Source organism: Bos mutus, chromosome 14, assembly GCF_027580195.1.
Source record: "Bos mutus isolate GX-2022 chromosome 14, NWIPB_WYAK_1.1, whole genome shotgun sequence".
Taxonomy (NCBI): Eukaryota; Metazoa; Chordata; class Mammalia; order Artiodactyla; family Bovidae; genus Bos; species Bos mutus.
The window spans coordinates 1423290-1449329 of record NC_091630.1 but is presented as its reverse complement, the minus strand read 5'-3'; the positions used below and the strand labels follow the sequence as shown (position 1 = coordinate 1449329).

General features: G+C 43.5%; 1 protein-coding gene and 1 non-coding gene across 3 annotated transcripts in view; both read right to left on the bottom strand.

Annotated features, from left to right (window-relative positions):
- Nucleotides 1-1570: 1570 nt before the first annotated feature.
- CHMP4C (charged multivesicular body protein 4C) overlaps nucleotides 1571-26040 on the bottom strand; it is a 38394-nt gene continuing 13924 nt past the window's right edge. The window contains exons 2-6 of one of the 2 annotated variants that reach the window (XR_011466885.1): nucleotides 17322-17499; nucleotides 14684-14798; nucleotides 11369-11531; nucleotides 9538-10871; nucleotides 1571-9427 (exon numbers count right to left, since the gene is read on the bottom strand). Coding sequence is in view for 1 of the 2 variants with exons in the window: in XM_005908666.2 (XP_005908728.2) it covers nucleotides 10807-10871; nucleotides 11369-11531; nucleotides 14684-14798; nucleotides 17322-17499 (521 nt within the window). In the remaining variant the exon portion in view is untranslated. Of the gene's footprint in view, nucleotides 10872-11368; nucleotides 11532-14683; nucleotides 14799-17321; nucleotides 17500-26040 lie in introns of both variants that reach the window. The other variant, XM_005908666.2, reaches the window with a different exon arrangement.
- Nucleotides 18143-18285, bottom strand: LOC138990814 (U4 spliceosomal RNA). The gene has a single exon (XR_011466927.1). It is a non-coding gene; the product is annotated as a U4 spliceosomal RNA (small nuclear RNA).

Below are 26040 nucleotides of genomic sequence, written 5' to 3'. Positions count from 1 at the left end.
AGAGTCAGCTTCCCAGGGAGCCTCGCCGGGAGGAGTCTGGCAGCCAGTAATTGATGGACCCCGGGGACCAGACCAGCGGCCCACCTCAGCGCTCCGCTTGTGGTTCCCTGGACTGCACCCCATCCTGTGACAAACAGGCCTTTCTGTTCTTTGTATCCCCGGGACTCAGCGCAGGTACTCAACAAGTATCTGTCAGTCAGCCTCCGCTCTGTGTTCTGGCTTGGTTGCTTAGGCTCCTTTGTTGACAGTTCTCGCCCTGGGAAGCCTCACAATGAAGTCTGCTGCCTCGAGGGGGCAGGCAAATGATCTTCTAAACTCGTGATTCAGGATCAGGTCAGAAGTGGTCAGTGTAGTTGCTTCAAGCAATACCCAAACCCTCTAATGTTAGACTTTGTTTTCTTTATCAGTGTTTTCAGAAATTCAAGCATTTAGCAATTACATTTCTCCTCCTTAAATAACAAGGCTGATCCAAGTCTTATTGATGTTATTAACTAAATATCTTTAAACCTGTTGAGAACGGAATGTTTTAAGAGGAGAGAGAAGTCACGAACGCTGACCCTGGGCCTGGAGGGCATGTGCATCACACGCGTCCTGTCGTGCACGTTGTAACTGGCACTGCAGACGTCAGAAGCCGCGGCGACGGCTCCGTGCCCCAGATCCTGCCCACTGGCATCTTCAGAAAAGAAGTCAGAGCCAAAGCAACTCACGTGCCTTTGAGCCTTCATTGGAAAACATCATCTTGAACTTGTCGATCTTGACTAAGAACTACAAAAGGGCTACATTTTCCAATAGGGACTCAGGGGACTCAGCGTTTGAGCTATTATTGGCTCAGTCTTCTCAGCTAAAGTTTGCTTTCTTTCTCTGCAAAAAGCATACATGTTCATTAAAATAAAAACTCTGTTAGAAAAATAATTAGTATTAGAAATGCAACCAATCTGGCCCAGTTTCCCAGGAGCTTCTGATAGTTTTAGGCTTATGTAATTTTGTTATTTTGCGCTGTCCCAAGTAAAACAATCTTCTTGTTCTGGTTCAGTTGCTAAGTCATGTCTGACTCTGCAGACAAAATAACCTTCCTGGAGATGTGCTAGTGGGACGCCTGCCCCTTTTTTCTCAGTTTGGACCTCTGCTGCCCTCTACAGCCAACGAAAGACAACGAACGGTCTTTTCTTAGGTTCTACTTGTCTGGAACGATTTTTTTTAAGGATTTTATGCCCGTGTCATCTTGTGAAGGAAGCACTTGTATCAGCAGAAATACAGGGAAGAAGTGAAGGATGTAGGTATTGAACTAAGAGTGTTAGTCACTCGGTTTTGCCAAGTCTCTGCAGCCCCGTGGACTGTAGTCTGACCGGCTCCTCTGTCCATGAGGTTTCCCAGGCAAGAACGCTGGAGTGGGTTGCCATCCCTTCTCCAGGGGATCTTCCCGACCCAGGGATGGAACCCACATCTCCTACGTTGCAGGAAGATTCTTTACCATCTGAGCCACCAAGGAAACTTGATTTCAAATTCTTCATTCTAATTAGCAATTGTATGACCTCAGAAAGTTGCTTCATCTTTTTGAGCCACTTTCAGATTTATTAATGACTACATATATCAATTAATTAATATCTAATTCAAAGCCATGTTTTACAAACTAGTGATATACTGAATAAGACCTTTTGCACTCAGTTGGCATAGAATTAGCACATGACAGATGGTGACAAGTGTTACCTAAATTGCCTCTGTTGCTTTGAGAATTGGCAAGAGGAGGAAGAAAGTAAATTATTAAGCATTAATTTTGTACCAGGTACTGTACTAGTTTTACATATATATTCCCATTTAATTTTCATGATAATCCAGTGATGTCAAGGATATAGTCTTCCTATTATATCATAAAGGTATTTCAGCCTCAGAGAAGTTAAGAAACTTTCCCAAAGTCACAGAGCTGGACTGTGACCTACCTAAGAGCAGGATCTGTGTCTTGCTTAAACTGACAATATCTATCATTAAGTAGTCTTTGGTGAAAGAATATATGAAAAAGTGAATAATCTGGGGAACGCTGAAAGTAAATGTGAACCTTATTGCCCATGCAGTTCAGCTGGGCATGTGTCACACTCAAGCAAACAGGAGTCTTGCTGAAATGTTAACAAACCACGTGGCCTGTTATTCTGCTCTCATAAAAGGCACGGAGAGAGCGCTGCCCACCACTTTGTGCAGGATATTTTGTGTTATACAACATATTTTAGTTCCAAGTACTTAAGGAAATCTGCGTTCAATTATTAACTGACTGCTAACGGAACAGAGACTTCACTGGACACACAGCAGAGACTGCAGACAAAAATGAGTTCAGAAAAGTAAGCAAGCAAGCAGACAAGTTCAAGGAACAACAAACACTACGGGAAGGACTATAACATTCACATGTATGATACCAGAATGCCCTGTTTTCAACAACAACAAAATTATACGACACACACAAATAAGACAGTGTGCTCCAAACACACGGGGAGAGCAGCCAGTGTCCCCAAAACAAACCAGATGCTGGGCTTATTAGATATTTTAAATTGGCTATTTAAAATATCTTCAAACAGCTAAAACAAACCATTTCTAAAACAGTAGAGGAAATCATGAGAATAATTTCTCACCAATAGGAAATATCAATGAAGAGAGAGATTTCATGAAAAAATACCTAAATGGAAATTCTGAAGTTGAAAAACACGATATAATAACTGAAATGAAAGTTCACTAGAGGAAATCAGCAACAAACAAGCAGGCAGAGAGAAGGAATCAGTGGACTTGAAGACAGATCAATTAAGATTATCTAGTCTGAAAATAAAAAAAATGGGGAAAAAAATGAACAGAGCATAAGAGACCTGTGTGAGACCACCAAGCAAAGTAACATGTGTAATTGGGTGCCCGGGTAAAGAGAAAGAGACGGAAAGAGGAAGAGGAAGGGGCAGAAAGAATATTTGAAAAAATAATGACAAATACTTCCCAACTTTGATGAAAGATATGAATCAACAAATCCAAGAAGCTCAATGAAACTCAAGTTGGAAAAACTCAAAACATCTACACACATTTTAATCAAATTGTCCAAAGACAAAGAATCTTTAAAGTAGTAAGACAGAAGAGACTCATCACATACAAAGAATCCTCCATGAGATTAACGGCTGTTTTCTCATCAAAAACCACGGTGCCCAGAAGAAAGTAGCATATTCAAATTTTTAGGAGAAAAAAATTTTTATCCAGAATTTTTAACTAGCAAAACTGTTCTTTAAAAAAAAATGAAGGAGAAATTAAGAACTCCCTAATAAAGAAAAACTGAAAGAATTCATTGTTAGTAGACCTGCCTCGCAAGACACGCTAAAAGGAGACCTTCAAGCAGCAATGAAGGGCACCACACAGCGATCTGCACCAACTCAGGTAATAAGGAGCAGCAGCCAAGGTGACTGCGGAGGGGAGTGCTAGCCAGCCTGAGGATTTTTAGTTGTAACTCCTCTGTTTTCCATTTTATTTAAAAGACAAGTGTAATCACTATAAGTCTGTGTTTACGGGCACACATGCCTAAAGATGTAGTTTAGGCACCATAAAGGGGGATGGGAGATATATAGAAGCAAATTTTATATAACATTGAAGTTGTTTGTATTAATTTGAACTAGTTTGTTATAAAGTGTTATTTGTAATCCCCAAGGAAAGCACTAAGAAAATAAATTGTATAGTGAAAGGAGCTGCAAGGGAATTAAAATAGTACACTAGAATGTATTTATTTGTTATTTATTAACTTTTTGAAAGAAGGAAGTAATGGAGAAATTAAGGGAAAAAAGACGTAAGACATAAATTATAGAAAACAAGCACCAAAACGGCAAATACAGTAAATACATCACATATGAACGATTAACCTCTCCAATTAAAAGGCAGAGATTGGGGAATGGATTAAAAAAAAGAAATATCTAATTTTATGCTATGTACAAAAGACTCACAGTGATTCAAGCACAAATATAGATTGAGAGTAAAAAGATGGGAAAAGATATTCTATGCAAAATGTAATCAAAAGAGAGCTGAGGAGAGTAGCTATTACAAACACCAGACAAAGTAGACTTTGAGACAAAGATGTCGATACGGAAGTGACGCCAGGAAAAATAAAGTGAACCTCTGGCCTCTAGCTGACTGGAGCCTGGGATAGAGGCCACAGCTAGATATAGAGGCCACAGCTAGATATAGAGGCCACAGCTAGATATACATGCAACTGCAGCACTGCCCCAACTTTAATCCCCATACTGACTCGGAGCTCAGAGGACAGTGCTTAGTAAATATCAGTTGATTGAATGAATAAATTCATATGAGCAATTTAAGTCATTCTCTCATAGAAAGGATAGTTGAAACTATAATTTTAAATGATACCTACGAATAGTATAGAAAAGAGAGAGCAAATAACTAAATTATTAAAAATCTGGGAAAGATTCACATTTATGAGTCAGGAAGAAGACTGAGCCCTCCAACGAGAAAACGATGCACGAGCTGGGACTGAGGGAGCACAGGAGAATTGTGGCGGGCAAGAAGCCGCAGACTTTCCCAAGCTGGAGAAGATGACCCGCTCCAGTGTTCTTGCCTGGGGAATCCTATGAACAGGGGAGCCTGGTGGGCCACAGTCCACAGGGTTGCAAAGAGTCAGACACGACTGCAGCTATATGTATCTTAACACATGTGTATAATTTGTACATGAGCATATATGATCCACTTAGACACATTTCAGATATATAAACATATTACATAAAAGCATGCCACACGCCACCCACATGTCACCCTTTCGGTGCTTCACAGAGAAATCTGAATTGGAGACTTTCTGGATGCTGAAAAGGAACATTTAACCCTCCTGATAGCATAAGTAATAGTGTATAGACAGCCTTCAGTAGCCTGTGAATATCAGAAATGTTCAGGAGAAGGATTCACAGAGGCACTGCCTACTTGCTCAGCGTTTGAACACCTCTCTTCTGAAGAGCAGTTTTACTGTTTTGCCCTGTCTGTACTCCGTCAATATACACTGTCTTCTTTTTCCAAAACAGTAGCTCCAATGTCTTGTATAAAGTGCAATAAAACTTCTGGCCAGCCAGGAAAAAAATGATGTAAAGTAAATTTGAAGTTGGAGTATTTTAGCTAATTTAAGAAATACTGTGGATCACAACAAACTGGAAAATTCTTGAAGAGAGGGGAATACCCAACCACCTTACTTGTCTCCTGAGAAAACCATATGTAGATCAAGAAGCAACAGTTAGAACCAGAAATGGAATAACTGACTGGTTCCAAGTTGGGAAAGGAGGATGACAAGGCTGTATTGTCACCTGCTTATTTATTTTATATGCAGAGTGCGTGCTAAGCCACTCAGTCAGGTCCTACTCTTTGCGACCCCATGGACTCTAGCCGCCAGGCTCCTCTGTCCATGGGATTCTCCAGGCAGGAACACTGGATCGGGTTGTCATGCTCTCCTCCAGGGGATCTTCCCAGCCCAGGGATCGAACCTGAGACTCCTACCACTCCTGCATTGCAGGCAGATTCTTAGCTGCTGAGCCATCTGAGAAGCCCATTTTATGCAGAATGCATCATGCAAAATGCCAAGTTGCATGAATCACAGGCTGGAATTGAGATTTCCCAGAGAAATACCAACAACCACAAGTACGAGACATACCACTCAACGGCAGAAAGCAAAGAGGAGCTAAAGAGCCTCTTGATGAAGGTGAGAGAGGAGAGTGAAAAGGCTCGCTTGCAACTCAACATTCAAAAAACTAAGATCATGGCATCCAGTCCCGTTACTTAATAGCAAACAGAAGGGGGAAAAGTGGAAGCAGTGACAGATTTTATTTTCTTGAGCTCCAAAATCGTTGCAGATGGTAACTGTAGCAATGGAATTAAAAGACACTTGTTCCTTGGAGGGAAAGCTGTGACAAACCTGGACAGCATATTTAAAAGCAGAGATGTTACTTTACTGACAAAGATCCCTATAGTCAAAACTATGGTTTTTCCAGTAGTCACGTACGGATGTGAGAGTTGGACCATAAATTAGAAGGCCGAATGCTGAAGAATTGATGCTTTCAAATTGACGTACAGGAGAAGGCTCTTGAGAGTCCCTTGGACAGCAAGGAGATCAAACCATTCAATCCTAAAAGAAATCAACCCTGAATATTTATTGGAAGGGCTATTGCTAATGCTGAAGCTTCAATACTTTGGCCACCTGTTGCAAAGAGTGACTTACTAGAAAAGACCCTAATGCTGGGCAAGATTGAAGGCAGGAGGAGAAGGGGACGACAGAAGGCAGGATGAGATGGGTGGATGGCATCACCTAGTCAATGGACATGAATTTGAGCAAACTCTGGAAGGTGGTGGAGGACAGAGGAGCCTGGCATGCCAAGTCCAGGTCAAAAAGAGTCAGCCATTACTTAGCGACTGAACAGCAATAAGAAATACTTTCTCCAGAAGAAACATCAGTTTGTATCTTAAATTGAAGAAACAAAAAGAAGTAGAGACATGAAGTAGACTTTGACCAACAGTTCATAGGCTGGTTCCACTGGGCTGTAGCGTAACGCTGCCAAGGTGTCCTTATTGGTGCTAGCGCCTCCGGAATTTTTCCTTTCTCTTTTTCTTCCTTCTTGCTGGACTCCTAACTTTAACAGATTATTCAGTTTGTTTTAGTAAGACATATAAATTGTGGTGTGTAAAGTATCTACTACTCCAGTTTCTGCTAAATAAATCAGTGCTCAGACTCAGCGTTTGCCAAGGAGGAGGAAATGCTGCAGCTCCAACGTACTCATTCTCATTGCGTGTGTGGGCATTTGCTGTTTGAGGTGGCATTTTAGATCGAGAAGGCCAACATCCCATTCCGTCTTCTTCAGGTAAGAGAACCTTGATTACGCTTTAGCAAACCTCCCTTCCTGCTTCTCAGCTCATGAGGATCCAGGGAGATTGGCCAATTAAATATTCTGGCTTTCAAATTTGATCCTGAACAGAATAACAGCTTCTTCACAATGGCCGCAGCTTAGCTTTCCTTGCTGTGGGGGACTGAGAAGATGGAGTCCCTTAGTCTGAGCTCCAGAGTCTCTGGCTTCTAACATTCCTCTGATTTGCATTTCCAGCATTTTCTTTGATTATGGGAACTATCCAAATCACTTCTAAAAAATCATAAGTTACGCTGAATGTGTTGCATGCACGCAGGCTCAGTTGCTTCAGTTGGGTCCGACTCTGCGACCCCATGGCCTGTGGCCCTCCAGGCTCCTCTGTCCACAGGATTCTCCAGGCAAGAGCACTGGAGCGGGCTGCCAAGCCCTCCTGCAGGGGATCTTCCCGACCCAGGGATCAAACCTGTCTCCTGCACTGGCGGGTGGATTCTTTACCGCTGAGCCATCAGGTGTTCCTTATAACCAAAAAGAAGGAGAAAAACCTGAGGGATATATTGGAAAACACTTTTTTTTTTTTTTTATTTTTTGGGGCCGGGCGCGCCGAGTCCCCAGCCAGGCGCAGCCTCAGAAGCAGAATTTGGGAGCCACCGCGGGAAAAAAAAAAAAACACCCAAAACCCTTCGACTGGTCAACACCCACCCCCGGCCCGCGGAGAGACCTGGAAAACACTTTATTTAAAAATACAAGACAGCCCTGACCAAATGAGATCCACCCCTGGGGTGCCAGTGAGTCTCAGTGAAGCCAGGTCTCAGCAAACATCCCGGACTTTGTGACTTCCAAACAGAAGCTTTTCCATTCTAAGATGCCTTGCTGGAAGCGTATGTAGCTGACTGGTTAGTACCTTTATTCTTTTCAATACCTCTTCAATCTAAGGATGGTTTACTTTTATACCTTTTCCCTCATGTCTTTCACTGCTTCCTTATTGTCAACAGAGGGGCAACATTATGATTTTATTTCAATGTATTTTGTTTCTTTTCAGAATAAGAGTCACCTTCTACAAAATTTGTTTTTATTTTGAACACAGGCATTTTAGTACTTCAAATCTACCTGTGCACTCATTGATAATGAGAAACTGGTCTTCTTGCCCAAGGCTAACCAATAGAAATATAATGTGAACCACATATGTAATTTTTAATTTCCAAGTAGCCACATTTTAAAATGGTGAAAAGAAACAGCTGAAATTAATGTTAATAATATATTTTACTTAATACATTTAAAACAATATTTCAACATAAACTCTATATAAAGGTATTAATAAGATTTTCTACATCCTTTTTATACTCAGTCTTTGAAATCCAATATATGTTTTACACTCAAAGCACATCTCAATTCAGATGCAAATTTTAATTAGAAATACTCATTCTGTGTAGGGCTTCCCAAGTGGCTCAGTGGTAAAGAATCTTCCTGCCAATCCGGGAGATGCAGGAGACCCTGGTTCAATCTCTGGGTTGGGAAGATCCCCTGGAGGAGGAAATGACAACCCACTCCAGTATTCTTGCCTGGAGAATCCCATGGACAGAGGAGCCCAGCAGGCTACAGTCCATGGGGTCACAAAGAGTCGGACACGACTGAGCGACTGGACTGAACTGAATGAGGCAATATCCTTCCAAGGACTCAAGCTGATACCCCTTGGTAGGAGGTCTTGCCTGTGGCTGATGGAGACACGTTCCCCTGCCCTGTGTGAGCTCTCGGGACTGACCTGCTTGCTTCTTTCCAGCGGTCCCTCCTGTGACAGTCACTTCCTCAGACGTGTATACAGATCAGTTCTGAGCCAAAAACTCTGAAGGGGCGGCTCTGCGGATTTCCAGCACGCTCTCTCCCTCTCCGTGTAGCAACCTCCTTTCCAGAAATCTCCCCCTTGGATTTCCTCCCTTGGTAAGCCCACCAGGCTCTGTGGAGGCAGCGAGCGGGAACCACAAGTCCGCGTCTCATCTGTCTCCCTCCTCTGCTGCCTTCTATCCAATGTCTGAAAACCGTGCTTCATATCTTCTGTCCAGCTTTCCAGTTATTTGACAGTAGAAGGTAAATCCAGTTCCTGTTATTCTATCATGACCCAAAAGAGGTAAAAAGTCTTTCATGTAATATTGATAAATCTTTATTAAATGACAGCTGCATGAGAGAGGCTGTGCAGAGATACGCAGTTGGATTGAATGGGCAGAGACACAGTCCCTGCCCTCGAAGCAGCATGGTGCAGCATCACCGCCTTGTCGTGGCAGAGGGCCTCGAGGAACTCAGAGACGCTAAGAGCCATGCTGGTCACGGCCACCCGAGTCAGACGGGTCGTACTCAAGAGTTCGGACGAAACGTGGCCCAGCGGAGGAGGGAACGGGGACCACGCTGGTGTTCTGGCCACGAGAACCCCATGAGAGTGAGGCACGACTTAGGGGCTGAAGAACAGCAGCAAAGGAGAGGAAAAACAGTAACAGTGATCATTCAAGTAAAATGCAACAGAAAACGTGACAGGTGACGGGGGAAAGCGATGGCTACGAAAGCATTAGAAGGAAGACCTGAGTTAGTCTGCAGGGGAGAAAGCGATGGCTACGAAAGCATTAGAAGGAAGACCTGAGTTAGTCTGCAGAGGAGAAAGCGATGGCTACGAAAGCATTAGAAGGAAGACCTGAGTTAGTCTGCAATCAGGAAAACACTTCCCAAAACAAAGGACATTTTAACTGAGATTGAAGAACTATGTAAGGTGTGGCATCTGTGTTTCGGGGGGATAGAAAGACTGCTAAGAAGGACGTCATACGCAGAAGGCCTGTGGCAGGACGGAACCGCCAGCCGCATCAAGTCCAGCCCTTAGATTTCTCAGTGAAAAAACAGACTGAGTTTATGACTTGCCTAGTCGTACCGTGTTCAAGGCAGAGCAGGAAATAGGATCCAGAACTCCTACCTCCAAGTCTAGTGTTGTTTCCATTCCACTGACCTTGTATTCCCTAAGCTAATGTTGGGAATTACTAGATCATTTTCTATAATGACATTTGTCATTTTATGGCCCATGATACATTATGGGCAACACATAATTTTGAATTTTACTTCCATTTAAAAATCATTATGGCCAAATTTTATCTAAGATATATTTTTAATTGCCTATGTTTTTATGTATTTACAAAGAATATGACACAAATTGTAAATAAATGTACGAGAGAGCCCAAAACAGAAAAGAATGAACACACACATTTAGCACGCTGAAGCCATAATAGCATCATAATGGCCGGGGAACGGTAGTGCAGCTCGCTAAGTGGCTGGATGACACCCAGGAGATTCCCGCTCAGCAGCGGAAGCCGTTAGCGCTTTCAGACATTTGGGGAAATGCAGCCATTGCCCATTCCAAGCTTAATTGGCATAATAAATGTCAATTAAAACTCCTTTAAGATTTTAAATCGCAAAACTCAATGAAACTATTTATGTGTAAACTCACACAAGACTTCTTTACAAGAAAAGTTGTATTTCTTGTACATTTACCCTGGGCTACAAATCTCCTAACATGGACACACTGCAAACCTGCCTTCGCACGGGGAGGAAAGTGCAGAGCACGTCACTCTGAAGTGGCTTACAGCTGATTATAGGTTTCATGTGTTAATAAGATTCAGTTTTCTTTCAACAAATACATAGAGAGTACCAACTACATGCCAGGACTGGAAATACAGCGGGGAAGCAGTAGAAGGGTCCCTCCTATCAGGAGGAAGAGATCCTCCAAAATGCTGCCGGGAAGTCCCTTTTCATCTTAAAGGGATCCTAAATCTACACACGACTCCTTTAACTTTTACCTATGAGGCTTAAAAGGCAATCATTCATCCAGTATAAATATAAAACAATCTGTGTTAGCTGCTGTATTTGGCAAAAACATCTTCGTGTCTTATGTACAGCTGTGTCCAAAACTTCCGCTCTAAGTAGCCCAAGCTGCCAAATGTTGGATGTCATCATCCTCTCCTTCTGTCCTCCTAGAAGATGCTGGAACAACAACAAAAAAAGGATAAAAATCTGTCACTGGTGACATTCACACTTTCAGCACAGAAAACAAATTAGAATTACTCATTAAAAGGTGTATATTTATGAAATGGAAAATAAGTGCTAAAAGAGAGATGTGTGCTAAGTCGCTTCAGTCGTGTCCGACTCTTTGCGACCCCATGGACCCAGCCCCTGTGTCCACGGGACTCTCCAGGCAGGAACACGGGAGTGGGTGGCCACGCAGGGCGGGCAGGCTCGTTACCGCTAGCGCCACCTGGAGGCCCAGGCGTGCTCATTACTCGAGAGTTGCTGTTCTTGGCCGCGCAGGGCCTGAGGAATCTCACTGCCCTGACCAGGAATCGAGCCCACTCCCTGCGGTGGGAGCACTGAGTCTGAACCACTAGGCTGCCAGGGAAGTCTACAGGAGAGGCCCCCTGAGATGGGCCTGGCCACGATTTCAGGCCAGCGTTTGACCACGGGGGCCGGGGTGAGGCACAGACCTGCTCGAGAGCGGCGTGCCGAGGGCACGCCGGGCATCCTGCCCGACCCTCTGTCCGGCTGAGCCGGGAGCGAGGAGGAAGGCGCATTCGGGAGTCGGATATTTGTCATCTTCTTATTTAATTCTTCCTGCTCCAGTTCTTCAAGTTCTGCCATCAGCTCATCCTGAACACAGGAGAAAGAAAGAATTATGGAGTTAACGTTTCAAGACGTGGGTTTCCTCAAACACAATAACAAAAACATCTGCTACCCAATTGATATGTGAGAATCCAGTGGAATGGAATATTTATTTTAAGACTAAGTCTTTTTTGCAACACTGAGCAATAATTAAAATATGAATATTTGGGGCTGTGCGAATTTGTTGTAGCTAATCTTATAATACTTCAGTCAACAGTTTGTTTTTTTTTAAGTAATTTGTGCTAGCTGAATATATAACCTCCAGAGCTTCTAGAAATTTTACACTTGGCCTGTCATTTTTGCAATGTAACTTTTATGTTCTACTGTTCAGAATTCAGAATCTGTGAAACTTTAATTAGAGGAAATATATATTTTCATTTTGGCTAATGCTACTGAAAACAAAACAGATATAGCAAAAACTTAACATACCAAATGTAAAAAGAATCAAAGATACTCTGGCTCCTTTGTTAAATTTCCAGAGCCAGTGAAAACCATGCTGTGTGTCTGAGTGAAGAATAACTCCAGGTGGGTACATTGTATTTCTTTCTGTTAGCAATAGTCCCCGACAGTCTTAATCTTAAATTACTCTGTCCCAAGAAAAGCAAGTCCAGAAAAGCAAGTCCAGCTGAGACTTTGAGGGTAAAAGCCGCCTTATGACAGAAATAATATGACTTGAGATGACTAGTTCAGGTCTAACCGGCTCCAAGAGTCCTCAGGTTGAGCCCAGCCCCCTGAGGGAGGTTGGGAGTCAAAACTAAACTTGTCGTCATTATGATTCTGAGGCCGTTGTCGTGAGCAATGACCTAAGACTCATATTCCACCAAGGAGATTTCTTCATTTATTCATTCGTCACTGAACAAATTTATCGAGAGCTTACTCCAGGCCAGGCGTGAACTCAGGGCTCGGGAGACAAAGTCCAATCAACAGTCCCTACATTTAAGGAGCTTTTTGGAACGCAGGAGAGAGGCTCACAAACAAATAATTATTCTATCTTAAAATGAGAGTAACAATACTATGGCCAAGGGTAGAGATCCTGAAGCCAAGCACAACACTGGATCAAGTCAGCATGTATCAGACACACGCGAGCTGAGCTGTCTGAGAACTGGTATATCTACCTCAAAAGAGGAAATAAACACGAAAAAGAATAGCAGGAAGCCATGTGAAACAGTGCCTCAGGCTAGTTGCTGGCTTTTCAGTTCTCCACAGGCTGAAGGAATAAAATGCCTTCAGGACGAATATTCTGACATCCTATTTCTGCTAAAAGAACAATTAGGAACGAATATAGCAAATGTAGTAATAGCAGAACACACTACCCCACCCTGAATGTACGCCCAGAATCCCCAACACCGCTTGACGGTCATTACCAGCACTGAAAAGACTGATATTTTCTATAACAAATATGTGATCACAAAATAATCATTTCCATCATTTTCAGATTTCAGGGAGCGAACACTTTTTCATTCATTGGTAAAAGAATTTTAGAATTTAAGGGACTTCAGAATCGTCTAGGGACCGTCGTTCATTTTATGAATGAGAAAACCGAGGGTCCGAAAGAGAAGGGACCTCACGGGCTCAGCGGTCCGTGGCAGAGCGGGGCGTCCCCACGCGCCCAGGCCCTCCGCAGCGCGGCGTCGAGACTCCCCACGCTCACCAGCCGGCCAGGGGCAGGCGCACGTCTGGGGAGGCCTGGACAGCGCTGCAGGCCACAGACGGTCCCTGTCGAGCGGCCTTCTGGTCGCTACTGCCATTGCTGCTGCGGTTTCCCGCAGCCATTTAAACATACAAAAACCATCTTGCTCCACAGGCCAAACAGAAACAGAACTCGGGAAAGATCTGGCCTGAAAGCCACCCTTTTCCAAGCCGCAGCCTACATCACTTAAAAAGCTGCTGAAGAAACAGACCAGCAGACGCAGCAAACCAGCTCATGGTTAGTTACCAAAGGGGAAAGAGGATGGGGGTTAAATGAGGAGTCGGGATTAACACAGATAGTGTTATAAACGAAACAGACAGCCCACAAGGACCATGGCACGGGGAACTCTACTCAGTGTTTTATGATAACCTGTAAGAGAAAAGAATCTGAAAAAACAGTTATGTGTGTGTGTAACAGAGGCAGGTTGCTGCACACGCGAAATGAGACAATACTGGCAAGTCAGCTGCACCTCAGCTTTTTTAAAAAGGAGAATGGAGGAAAATGAGATGAAATGAAGTAAGTATAGAAACGAGAGCTGCTGACACCCAATCCCCACTTTCAAGGACTCTGTGGAACCACGTCTTACTTCCCAGATGTGCTGTGTTCAACAGGACGTGAATGCAGGAGTCAGGTTCTTTGCCACGCTAACCTGAAACGTTTCAGAACATGCACCAGTCCTTCTTGTGTGTGCTTTGAGGAGGACAATTGAAATTCACAGCGCAGACTTCACCAGTATAATTATAGTCTGTTATTACTGGACTGATTAATCTCAATGGAATGTGTGTGTTAATAATGCCACTCCACATTTGTTTCATAGCCCGGGTAATAAACAGAGGCAGCATAAGCCCTGATTTAACAGGAGCGTGATCTGCCTGTCCTGTGCAGAGTGACACAGTCTGCTCTCTTTCACCCAGATGTGTGAGCACTCAATTTCTCATAATGGGGCTATTTACGTACCCGTCAACAATTAAAACTCACTGACTTCACATAATCACATGCTGCTTTTCTTTAATAGCTGAGAACTTAATTAGGGGGCTATTTGCCAAACTATATTAATCTTTCCTTTAAATCAGAGCTGCCAACACTTCATTTCCCTCTTAAGACAGGTGTTTTTCTAACAGATATCATTTATTCTTTAGTGATATTAAAGGACATGTGTAAGAAAACCTGCTTGCTTCACATGGTGGGAAGCTATCTTTTTTGTCAAGATTTTTTTTTTTTTTGGTGGACCACTTTTAAAGTGTTTATTGAATTTGTTACAATATTGCTTGTTTTATGTCTAAGGTTTTTGGCCCTGAAGCAGTGGGATCTTAGCCCTCCAACCAGGGATGGAACCCACAGCCCCTGCACTGGGATGTGAAGCCGTGACCAGCAGGCCTCCAGGGAAGTCCCAGGAAGAGCTGTCCTCCTCAGCAGCCATGTGCTCCATTCTTTACACTGCGTCACCCACCTCATCAAAGTCATCACCAAATCCAACTCGTTGAGAAAATGCTTCAGAGATTTCTTGGGCAATATCCTGTTGCTCTGTAATCTCTTGCATCAAATCGTCTATTTTGTTCAGGTCCCTGGGAAACAATGTTTTGTTAAAATACTGTAGAATTTTACTTTAAAAGTATGAATTTAGACACAATAAAATCCCCTATGAAAAGTGAGTCAACTTAATATAAACTTTTGGTTATTTCAGTACGATTATAAACGTCCCTGGTGGTAAGATTTATCAACTTGAAGACTTTACATTTCAAGAAATTAATAATTCTGTATATGCACATATTTTAAATTATGTAAGTTAATTGATAGCCATTATGTTTGGGAGTCACTAGGGGCATATCTGTAGACCCATTTCGAAATTTTGTCTGGTAGGGCACGTTCAGGTGCTAAGTCGTGTCCGACTCTTTGCAACCCCATGGACTGTAGCCCACCAGACTCAGACTTTGTCCACGGGATTTCCTAGGCAGGTTGCCATTTCCTGCTCCAGGGTGGAAGGGCATATGAAACGGTTAAATACATGCTATGTATTAACTCTGCAGGAAGCGACGCCACGGGTCATCAAGGACCACGGAGAGTGAGATAAGCAGGAGCCGCTATCAGAGCAGCTTTTTGTAGAAGATGGACTGGAGACCAGAGATCCATTTTCCAGAATGCCACATAGCCCTGAGATTCTGACTCCCTGAGAACTTCCCCACGGCTGCTGATGGGCCGGGAGACAACGGATGAGAGCAGGGTTAGGCCTGTGAAGGCCTCAGAAGAATTAGCAGCTTCAGCAAAGGGATCACAGGCCCAGGGCCGATGGCAGCTCTCAAGCCAGTTCCTGGTGCCGAGCCCCTCTGGCCCCTGCAGCCCCATGGACTCGGGTCCGAGTTTCCCGGCAGCCGCGTCTGCATCCCATCTCCAAATCATGCCTCCAGCTCTGAGGCCAGGCCATGCTGATGGGTACCGGGGAAGTGACAAGGCTACTCATTACTGAGCCGCTAACGCTGACATTTTCACTCCTAGTGGCATTAAATGCTTTGCGTGTTTTCCAGACTCCACGCATAGGAAAAGCTGAATATTTGACAGCATTCATGCAGTAATCAAAACGAGAACCTTCCATCTTGCCGTGCTGTGCTGTGCTAAGTTGCTCAGGCATGTCCACCTCTTTCGACCCCAGGGACCACAGCCCGCCGGGCTCCTCTGTCCCCGGATCTCTAGTCAGGACACGAGCCTGGGCCGCCAGTTCCTCCTCCAGCCGCCCTCCACCCACCCCTTATTTCCACTTCTTATATTCATAACAAAGATAGTAGGATCATGTATTTAAAAATCATATGTGAAATGTACAGCTAACATGTGGGCCCAGCAGTAGATTTTTCCCAAAAGGAACACCCGGGGAGGATGCGGCTGAACTGCCTGGGAGAAGGGCTGTGATTCTGGAACAGAGTTAGCACCTAACTCACAGCAACGACAGTGGGTGGTGACTCTGAGCATGAATCTAATGATCCCTCAGAAGCTGTCAGAATGACGGCTGGTGGTCAGCTGGTTATCAGGACAGGAAAAGGTCAGCAAAGCCGCCTTCACTGGCCGCAGCCTCTCTCCCCCTTCTCCCATCCACAGAACCTTCTCCACGAGTCCCTCAGACACTCGTTGCCCTTGTACACCTTTGGCCCAAACTTCACCGTCATATTTAAGCTCAGGAAAGGATTAGATTCTCTGTGCAAATAAAAAGCAAACAGCCACGAGCCCCACTACCACTATGATTACTGATGACTGAGTGCTACTTTATGCCAGGAACTCCTAACGGCAGTGTATCTAGTTTCCCATCAACTCTCACAAGAACCACATGAGGTAAGTATGATTATTATCTTCAACTTATAGACAAGGAAACTGAATCAGGAAGAGACAAAGCATTGTCCAGGGACAGTCAGCCAGGATCTGGGATTACAGTCCAGAAAATCTGCCCCAAATCCACGTTTGTATCTATTATATTGCATGCCAGTGGTTCTCGAACACTGGTTAGTGTCAGAACCACCTGGAGAACTTGGTTGAAAACAAAAGGCCCAGTCCCGAGCTTCCTCAAAGGGGCATGGGCATCTCAGTTCTCTTTAGTACTGATTTCTGAGTCCTCCCAAAGTTTGACCCTGGGAGGGGAAGATCCCCTGGAGAAGGAAACAGCAACCCTCTCACAGTACTCTTGCCTGGAAAATTTCAGGGATGGAGGAGCCTGTAGGCTACAGTCCATGGGGTCGCAAAGAGTCAGGCGTGACTGAGCAGCTTCACTTCTGCAAAGTTTGACAGCTACTATTGTACAGTTCTAATACCCTCACAGATGTTACCACTTAAGCCTTTTTGAAACTATAGGATGAAAATATTTGCAGGTGGAGTATCAGAGAACAGTGAGGCCTGGAAAACATTAAAGGCAAAATGAGTGCCCTTTATTTTCTCATGATCTTTTCTTCTTTGGCTAATATATTAAAACTTCTGCTCTTTCTTTGTGGGAGCATTCCATTCCAACATGTCAAAGAGTCTCAAATGAGTAAGCCCATCCCTGCCCAAGCCATCAGAGTTCCAAAGCTCTGAGGGAACGTAAGACTCAGAGGGAGATTGCGGTCACTCACATGTTCTCATGAACGGCTTTCATGGCTTTCGCTGCAAGGCCCATATTCTTTAACACTTCCGTGTTGGTGTATGAGTTTTCCAAGGCTTCTCTCTGGAACTCAATGGTGGAAAGTGTGCCATCAATCTGAGTGAGCTGCTTCTCAAGCCTCTTCTTCCTCTTCAGGGCCTGTAATGCAGCTAAATAAGGGAGAAGCCACATTTATAAGGAGCTTTACATAAGCTCAATTACTCAAAAGACATTTACTCAGCATCAACCGTGGAGACCCGGGTTCAATTCCTGGATGGGGAAGATCCCCTGAGAAGAGAATGGCAACCCGCTCTAGTGTTCTTGCCTGAAGAATCCCATGGACAGAAGAGCCCGGGGGGCTGGAGTCCATGGTGATGCAAAGAGTCAGACACAGCTGAGCACCAGATGAGTGAGTGAGTGAACCATGGACTCGGCACTGTAGAAACCCACAAAAGTGAAGTCGCTCAGTCGTGACCGACTCTTAGCGACCCCATGGACTACAGCCCACCAGGCCCTCCATCCACGGGATTTTCCAGGCAAGAGTACTGGAGTGGGGTGCCATTGCCTTCTCCGTTAACAGCGGCGAGGCCTATAAAGTGGACTCCAAATAAACCTGAGGAACGTAGAGGCAGCATCTGTCCTTGCAATTGCTTGCACAAACTATCACTCCCTAAAACATTTTGTTATTCTCCCAAAAATCTGCCAGGTGTCAGAGGATGAAAAGTCAGAATGCCATATTCTATAATATATACCACAGAAACGTTTTTGCTAAAGTTGGATTTTAGAAAAAGACTAGGTAAAAATAGAAGTACCTATTGTGTAATATGAAAATAAAGCTTTAGAGAAAGAAAGAGCCTGAAGGAATATCTATCTGAGCCCTATATTCTTATTTCAGTTAGCAATAATCGCGCCTCGAATAAGCGTCACTGGCTATGATACTGCCACTGTGCAAAGTTATTCTTATTTCAAAGACAAGTTAGTTGAGACCCAGAACAGTTATGAGTTGCCTGAATTTAATAACAGTCCAAAACCTAGCAAGCCAACCGAGTCTTGATCTGAAGTGACTATGAGACAATCAGTAAGGTTACATCTAATCTTAAATGTCATGAAATCAAGAGTCATCCTCGAGGATTAGATGGCGGACTGCTGAGGGAAAAGACTGTTGCCTTCAGAAAAATGAAATCCAAATTCCCTCTATCAGCACTCAGCAAAATCTTAACACGCATCTTTCAGAAATCACAAAGCTAACGAGTCCATTTGACTACAGCACCTTTGAAGGCACCCTGAAAAACAGGCCTTAAAATGTGAGTTTTGAAAAGGCATTTACGGAAAGTACAGGAAAGAGCAGCAGAAGAATGGCAACGTGAAGATAATCGAATGGCACTGACAAAAGAACGCAGTTTTATGGTTTCAGAGTGAAACGGGATTGCAAGAGATTTCTGAGAGAAGGCTCTTCTCTGTTTTGAATAATTTCTTCTTGCACTTCCAACAGATTTAGTATATTTATTCAAATGCTTTTTGTTTGGTGCACAAAGACTCTAGCCATTATACTTTCTTGTTGGATTTTTATTAGTGGTCAATAAATAAATATTTCTTTGTTGTGATTGTTTATTGTTTAATCACTAATTCGTGTCCAGCTCTTTTGTGACCCCGTGGACTGTGGCTAACCAGGCTCCTCTGTCCACGAGATTTCCCAGGCAAGAATCCTAGAGTGGGCTGACATATTACTTGCCGTCCATTTAATCCTTTTTACATTAAATTCCATTTTGTTTTATATTAATACTTAATATAAAATTAATACTTATATACTATATACTAGGATTAAAGAAAATTAATATTTCAACTTTCTTTTTTTGAAATTTACCTGTAATAGTTCTACGTGTACCTCAATTTCAAAATTTTTTCTAATTTTTTTTTTGGTATGCCTATAACAGGTAGAATATATTTGAATGTTTAATGTGTATGATTATTTTTGACCATTTGGATAGTCTCCAACTTTTAAGGTAAGTTTTTAAGTTATTTTTATTTATTGTAATAACTGATATTGGTCCAAAATGGTCTTTTTACCATCATTTTTTGTGTTTTATGTTATGCTTTTTATTTTCTTTTTGCTTTCTTGTCTATATAAAGATTAATTTTCCTTTATTTTATCCCCCTTTAATTGTATGATAGTTACACATACTAAATTTATTCTCCTACTGGATACACTTGTATTTAAATAATATGCTTAAAATTAAAGTTAAGCTTTCTATACATGTTGAAAATTAATCAGCATCTATAAAACTAATTTGGAGAAGGCAATGGCACCCCACTCCAGTACTCTTGCCTGGAAAATCCCATGGACGGAGGAGCCTGGTAGGCTGCAGTCCATGGGGTCGCTAAGAGTCGGACACGACTGAGCGACTTCACTTTCACTTTTCACTTTCACGCATTGGAGAAGGAAATGGCAACCCACTCCAGTGTTCTTGCCTGGAGAATCCCAGGGACGGGGGAGCCTGGTGGGCTGCCGTCTATGGGGTCAGACAGAGTCGGACACGACTGAAGCGACACAGCAGCATCATAAAACTAATTGTTCCTAAGCAAGATTGTCTTAACACCCCAAAACCCCAAGTGTTTGATTGAAATTGTTAGGTAGGTAGAATAGGGAAAAGGAGTCCAAAATGGCAGTGGCTAAAAGACAAGGAAGGTCAAAGGAAGGTCCGAGGACCAGAGTGAAGACTTCAGGCAGAACAAACAGCACTCCTGGCTAAGCCCAATTTGCATAGGGCAGGCCCAGGTGGAGGAAAAAACAAATAAAAGGAGGAGCCAAAGCGCTTTCTCTTGGACTCTCTCTCCCGAGTGCCTGTGCTCTTTTCTTTCTCTCTCTCTCTTTCTCTCTCTCTCTCTCTCTCTCTCTCTCACTCTCCTGCTATCTTCTAAATAAAATGGAGCTGTAACACTGATTTGCCTAAGAGCTGTAACACGGTTTGTCCAAGACCCGAGAGCTGTGATGCGCCGAGGGCTTTAATGTCCGTTGCTCCAAATCTTTGTTGTGACGAGACAAAGAACCGAGGAACATACACTCACGTGACAAAATAATCTGACTTTTATTAGTTCCAGATGACTACCAGTTTTTAAAATTATTCTTTCAATGTTTAAGGAAATATTTCTTAACAACTGCATCAAGCTTCATAGACACAATTTCAACAGTTACTTACACTAAACTGAGAGTATCTGCTGGCTTGCTTTCTTACTACTGCTTCTTGTATCCTATAATATGAATCCAAGAGAAGAGAGATAATGTAGAGAATAAAATATGTTAAATAAAATCTGTTAAAAACAAAACTTACATTAGTGTCTACAGGGAGATCAAGAGGCTATTGTGTTATAAGACAAGAATGGGCTGTCTTAAAAATGAGCAACTAGAAAATAAGAAACAGTTCTTAGAAATTAAAGACATAACTAAAAAATAAAATGCTTAAAAGGTAGAATAATAAATACAGCTGAAGACTAAATTAGTGACTTGGAATATAAAGTTAGAGAATTCTCCCAGAACAGAGAACAAAAAGACAGATAATTTAATAAATTAGAGGACAGAACCAACGAATCCAACATCCATCTTACAGGAAGTTCAAAAGAGAGAGAATGTTTCAGGGGAAGTGTGGATACTAATAAAAATAAGCAGCAGTTTTAGTAGAAAATAGGCAGAAATAATGGAGGGGAAGAAGCAATAAAGAAATCACAGAATGGGCTGGAACTTTCTGCACACCCAGCACTTAGGACTCAGCCTACCACTGCAGAGGCCCAGGGTTTGATCCCAGGTTGGGGAACTAAGACCCTGGGAGCCATGTCCTGTGGCCAAATAAATGAAAGACAGTTACCGCTGATGACGTGATGAAAAAGAAATTAAAGAGTACAGTTTCCCCAAGACGAAGGGAGATGATTCTTCAGAATAAAAATACTCACTGAACACATAGATGGGAAAACAAAAAATAAAAGGCACATACCTAGACCTCCACCTCGAGAAAAAAAAAAGAAAATCTTAAATGTTTCCAGAGAGGAAACAAACGAAATGATTATTGACAAACGGATGAGACTGATACTATTAGTAAACTTAAGACATGTTGGCTCTCCAACAGCAACAGCATTATAACTTTGGCAATGTGCTGAAGCCAGCATTCTGTAAAAATCCAAGCAATTATTTAGATTTGAAACAAATGAAGTCATCTTGAGACGCATAGGTATTTAGAGAATTTATATTTATGAACCATTTCTGAAAAAGAATTCTTTTAGGTTTTACTCCAGTAAAACTAAAAAAAAAAAAAAAAAAAAAGTCTTAGGACAATCTAGGATATCGGAAGCAACATTAAGGAAATAAGCCAGCAGACACCGTGGTTTGATGTCAATAGCTGCTGCAATCATAGTCACAGAGGTGTGTTTCTCCATGATGCCTCCCCATAGACCTGGGCAGGGCGTGCCAACGGGCAGGCCTGCTTTCGGGGGTGGGGAGGAAGCAGACAGGCCGGGCGTTCCTGCAGTTGCCAAGGACGCTGTAGGTGTGGACATTCTTCTGCTTCCCTCGTGGTGGTAACTCTTCCTCCCCGTCCCTTCCGCCCACAGGGAAGGTCCAGGGTCATCTCGCCTCCTCCCTGGGGCCAACACCACAGTTTCCAGGATCGCATGAACAGCCCTTCTGACTTTAAGAACGGTTTTTGTGTATTTATTTAATCTTTCCTTTAGGAAGGAAACTAAAAAAAAAGAGGCCTCGGGCACAAAGGCCTTCCTACAAAATCGCACAGAGCTGCTCTGCGGAGCGCTCAGCACGGTGGACCGCAGAGCCGTGCTGTCCGCCGGGGGCCACAACTGTGAGTGGGCCTCATACAGGACTACAATTCTGTGTTAATAAAATCTATCCGACCCCATCTCCCCCACACTGAGAGTAAGCCCTCTGTGGAAAGATACAGTATCTTATTCCCCTTTCTCCCCAGCACCTGACCCAGCTCAGGGCACATGGCCAAACGAAACACAAAACAAAAACCGACTTTTATGGAGCATTTGAAGTGAAGTGAAGTGAGAGTCACTCATTCGTGTCTGACTCTGCAACCCCGTGGACTATACACTCCACGGAATTCTCCAGGCCAGAGTACTGGTGTGGGTAGCCTATCCTTCGCCAGGGGATCTTCCCGACCCAGGGATCAAACCCAGGTCTCCTGCGATGCAGGCGGATTCTGCACCAGCTGAGCCACAGTTTGTTACACACCAAGCTGGTGTGAATTGCTTCAAGCACATCATGCGATATGGTTAACTCTCACAAAAATTGCAAGAGTAAACACGTCATTGATCCATTTCACAGAAGACAAGATGAAGGAATGTTAAGCGAATAAACCTGACAATTGTGTGCGCCGTGACAGCACAGTACCCTGGAAAGAGTTTGACCTTCAAGGCCAGAGGGTGAATTTTTCTTCCGTGACTTAATAGATGTATATTCTTGGATAAGTCAGTTCCCTTCTCTGAGCTTCAGTCTGCTGTGCTGGAAAAGGAAGACAGAATCCCCCAGAGGCTGGGCAATTATTCTAAGAATTAGTGATCATTTATGGAAACCGCCCTAGACTGAGCAACTAAATATTGTTACTAACAACAGTGATTTATATAACATTCCTTAGTTAATGAGACTGTATATCTTACTTGTTTTTTGTTTCTTTTTTTACTGAAGTAGAGTCAGACTCGACTGAGCGACTTCACTTTCACTTTTCACTTTCATGCATTGGAGAAGGCAATGGCAACCCACTCCAGTGTTCTTGCCTGGAGAATCCCAGGGATGGGGGAGCCTGATGGGCTGCCGTCTATGGGGTCGCACAGAGTCGACACGACTGATGTGACTTAGCAGCAGCATGGACAGGGGAGCCTGGCGGGTTACAGTCCTTGGGGCAGCAAAGAGTCTGGCATGACTTAGCCACTAAACAACAAAATAGTTGATTTACAATGTTGCATTAATTTCTGCTGGATAGCAAAGTGACTCCGTTACACCTTTCCACGTTCTTTCTTATACTCTTTTCCATTACGATTTACTCGAGGTGTTGAGTACAGTCCCTGCACTGGAGAGCAGGACCATGTTGTTTATCCGTCCTGTATCACAGCTTGCATCCACTAATCTCAAACTCTCAGGCCGTGGATATCTTGTTTCTGAGACCCTCTGGGCAACAAGTCACCTGTTTTTTCACCATAGCTCACCATAACAGGAATATACTATTACAAAACAGCTCTACATTTCAGTGGTACCGTATAAAATACTACAATACAGCAGAGTATCCTCAGAAGTTAAACTCCAAATACACGTCTCCACCCGACAGACCCGAAGGGGAACGTCAGTGTCCGCCTCCTCCCTGCCTTGCTGAGCAGGCTCAGTGTTTATGCTCTTTTGGGACCACCAACCCCAAGACATTTTCTTTTAGAGAACTTTACAAAACTTTTTCATTTAAAAATATGCCACGTTTCCTAGTAAGAATTGATTTTAGATTACTTTCTACAAATCGAGAAATATAATTTGGTAGAAAAGACGGGGCTTTGGGATCACTGCTGCTGCTGCTAAGTCTCGTCAGTCGTGTCCGACTCTGTGCAACCCCATAGACGGCAGCCCACCAGGCTCCTCTGTCCCTGGGATTCTCCAGGCAAGAACATTGGAGTGGGTTGCCATTGCCTTCTCCTTGGGGTCCCTAGATCAACATTTTAATCCTACTTATACCAATTAAAACCTGTGTGTAATACCCTTAGTGTGTGACCTTAACTCTCCTTAAATGATGCTTCCTCGCTTGAACAATAACTGTTGTGGTTGCTAAGTCACATTAACTCTTTTGCAACCCATGGACTGTAGCCTGCCTGACTCCTCTGTCCATGGGGTTCTCCAGGCAAAACTACTGAAGTGGGTTGCCACTCCCTTCTCCAGGGGGTCTTTCAGACTCAGGGATAAAACCCACATCTCCTGCATTGGCAGTCAGATTCTTCACCACTAAGCCACTAGGAAGCCCCCACGAACAACAATAATGACATACGGAGGATGTAAACAGGACTCTGTACTCTGGAGTCAGGCTGCCTCCTTTCGAATCAGCCTCCACCCCTCCACTGCTGCGTGGCCTTACACAGTTGCTTATGGGAAAATGGGGATAAAACTCACATTATTGTTGAAGATTAAATTAAATAAGGTATGTAAAGTACCTAGACTGGCGCCTGCTGAGTGATTAATAAATATTAGAAAACTTCATCATCATCACCATCTCCGTCACAAGATGTCAGACCACATGGTGGAAGCCACATGCTATCACGCCCAACCTTGCCAATGTTTTTTAATTAATAATAATAAGTTTTGGTTTGGACACAGTTTTGAATGTTTGTGTTCACATATGGATTTGGCTCTTCAAAGTAATTGGGAGAAATTTGAAAATTCACCAGTATGTGAGATCTCAGCTTACACTGTAATCCACATACCTCGAGCTACACAGTGGCCTGAATCAGAATCCTACACTCTGAAAGCCAGCAGGTAATGAAGGAAGTGACGGAGAAAGAGGTCAAGGGGAAAAGCTTTCTTCGTTTTCTCACCTTTGAGGAAGAGACAGGGCAGTGTTTCACTGCTATCACAGTAACAGTGCAAGAGTGAGAGTAAACGGCAGTGGAGGCTGGCTCCTGCAGCCGGGGGCCCGCAGGAACAAGTGGGCCCTCTGGCCACCAGGAGAGGTCGAGCCCCACCCGTGGGGGCAACACAGCCAGGCTCCCGCCCACCGCTGCCGTGAAGCTGCACACCCAGCTCTCCACACGCTCAAAACAAGCCAGACATCTGGGTTTGCATCCCAAATCCTTCAAATTTAAAAACTAAGCTACATTTTCAAAAAAACCTTGTGTGAGCCAAATTGATGAGGTCTGCATGGCTGAACCCAGCCCCAGGACAACGGGCACTCATTGTAGCTTCCATCTGGCACAGTAAGCTGAGATAAGAGGCTTCTGTTTCAGAGCCAAGAGGTGTACATGTCACGAGTCTCTCTGTGAACTGTTTCTCATGAAATGATGATGCTACCGCCCACCATGAGTTGGACAGGCTTTGTTTCCTAATAACCAATCTAGGAAAGAAACAGCTGTATTTCTTTTCCCCAAAGACATACAACAAATGTTGCAAATCAACCATGCCTCCAGTTTCCGCAAAGAAGGACACTTTTAGAATCCTGTAATTTAACCTGTGTAAAATGTGCAACTCAATCTTCCAAGCTCCTACATGCGGTTTTAGGCAGCTGATGAAACCTGGGGAACATCGTTTTGAAAACAAAGGAATCGGCTGTACTCCGTTGAGGGGGAAAAACTTGTAGGGGTTTTGTCTCTTTGCCTAATGGTGATGTTCCTCCAGCAATGGTTGCAGAACGTGCTGTATGTGTTCTGTCGAGGGATCCAGGAAGAGCCCTTCCTGTACATGCACTGAGCATTTGGAGCTGAAATGTAAGAACTACCCACTTGAACCAAAATTCAACTAGCCCTATGCAACTTTATCACATTGCCAGAGGAGGAAGGCTTTCAGTCACCCACTAAAAAAATAACTTCAAACAGCAGAGAAGAGCGGCAGTTTCACTGCTCAGATAAGGTACAGGGCATCCCGGTTAGAAAGGTCGATTTGTTCTTTGCTCATTCAAGATGTATAAACATGTCCATTGTTCATCCATCAGGGGGCAAAAAAGCCTTTTCGGAACCATCAT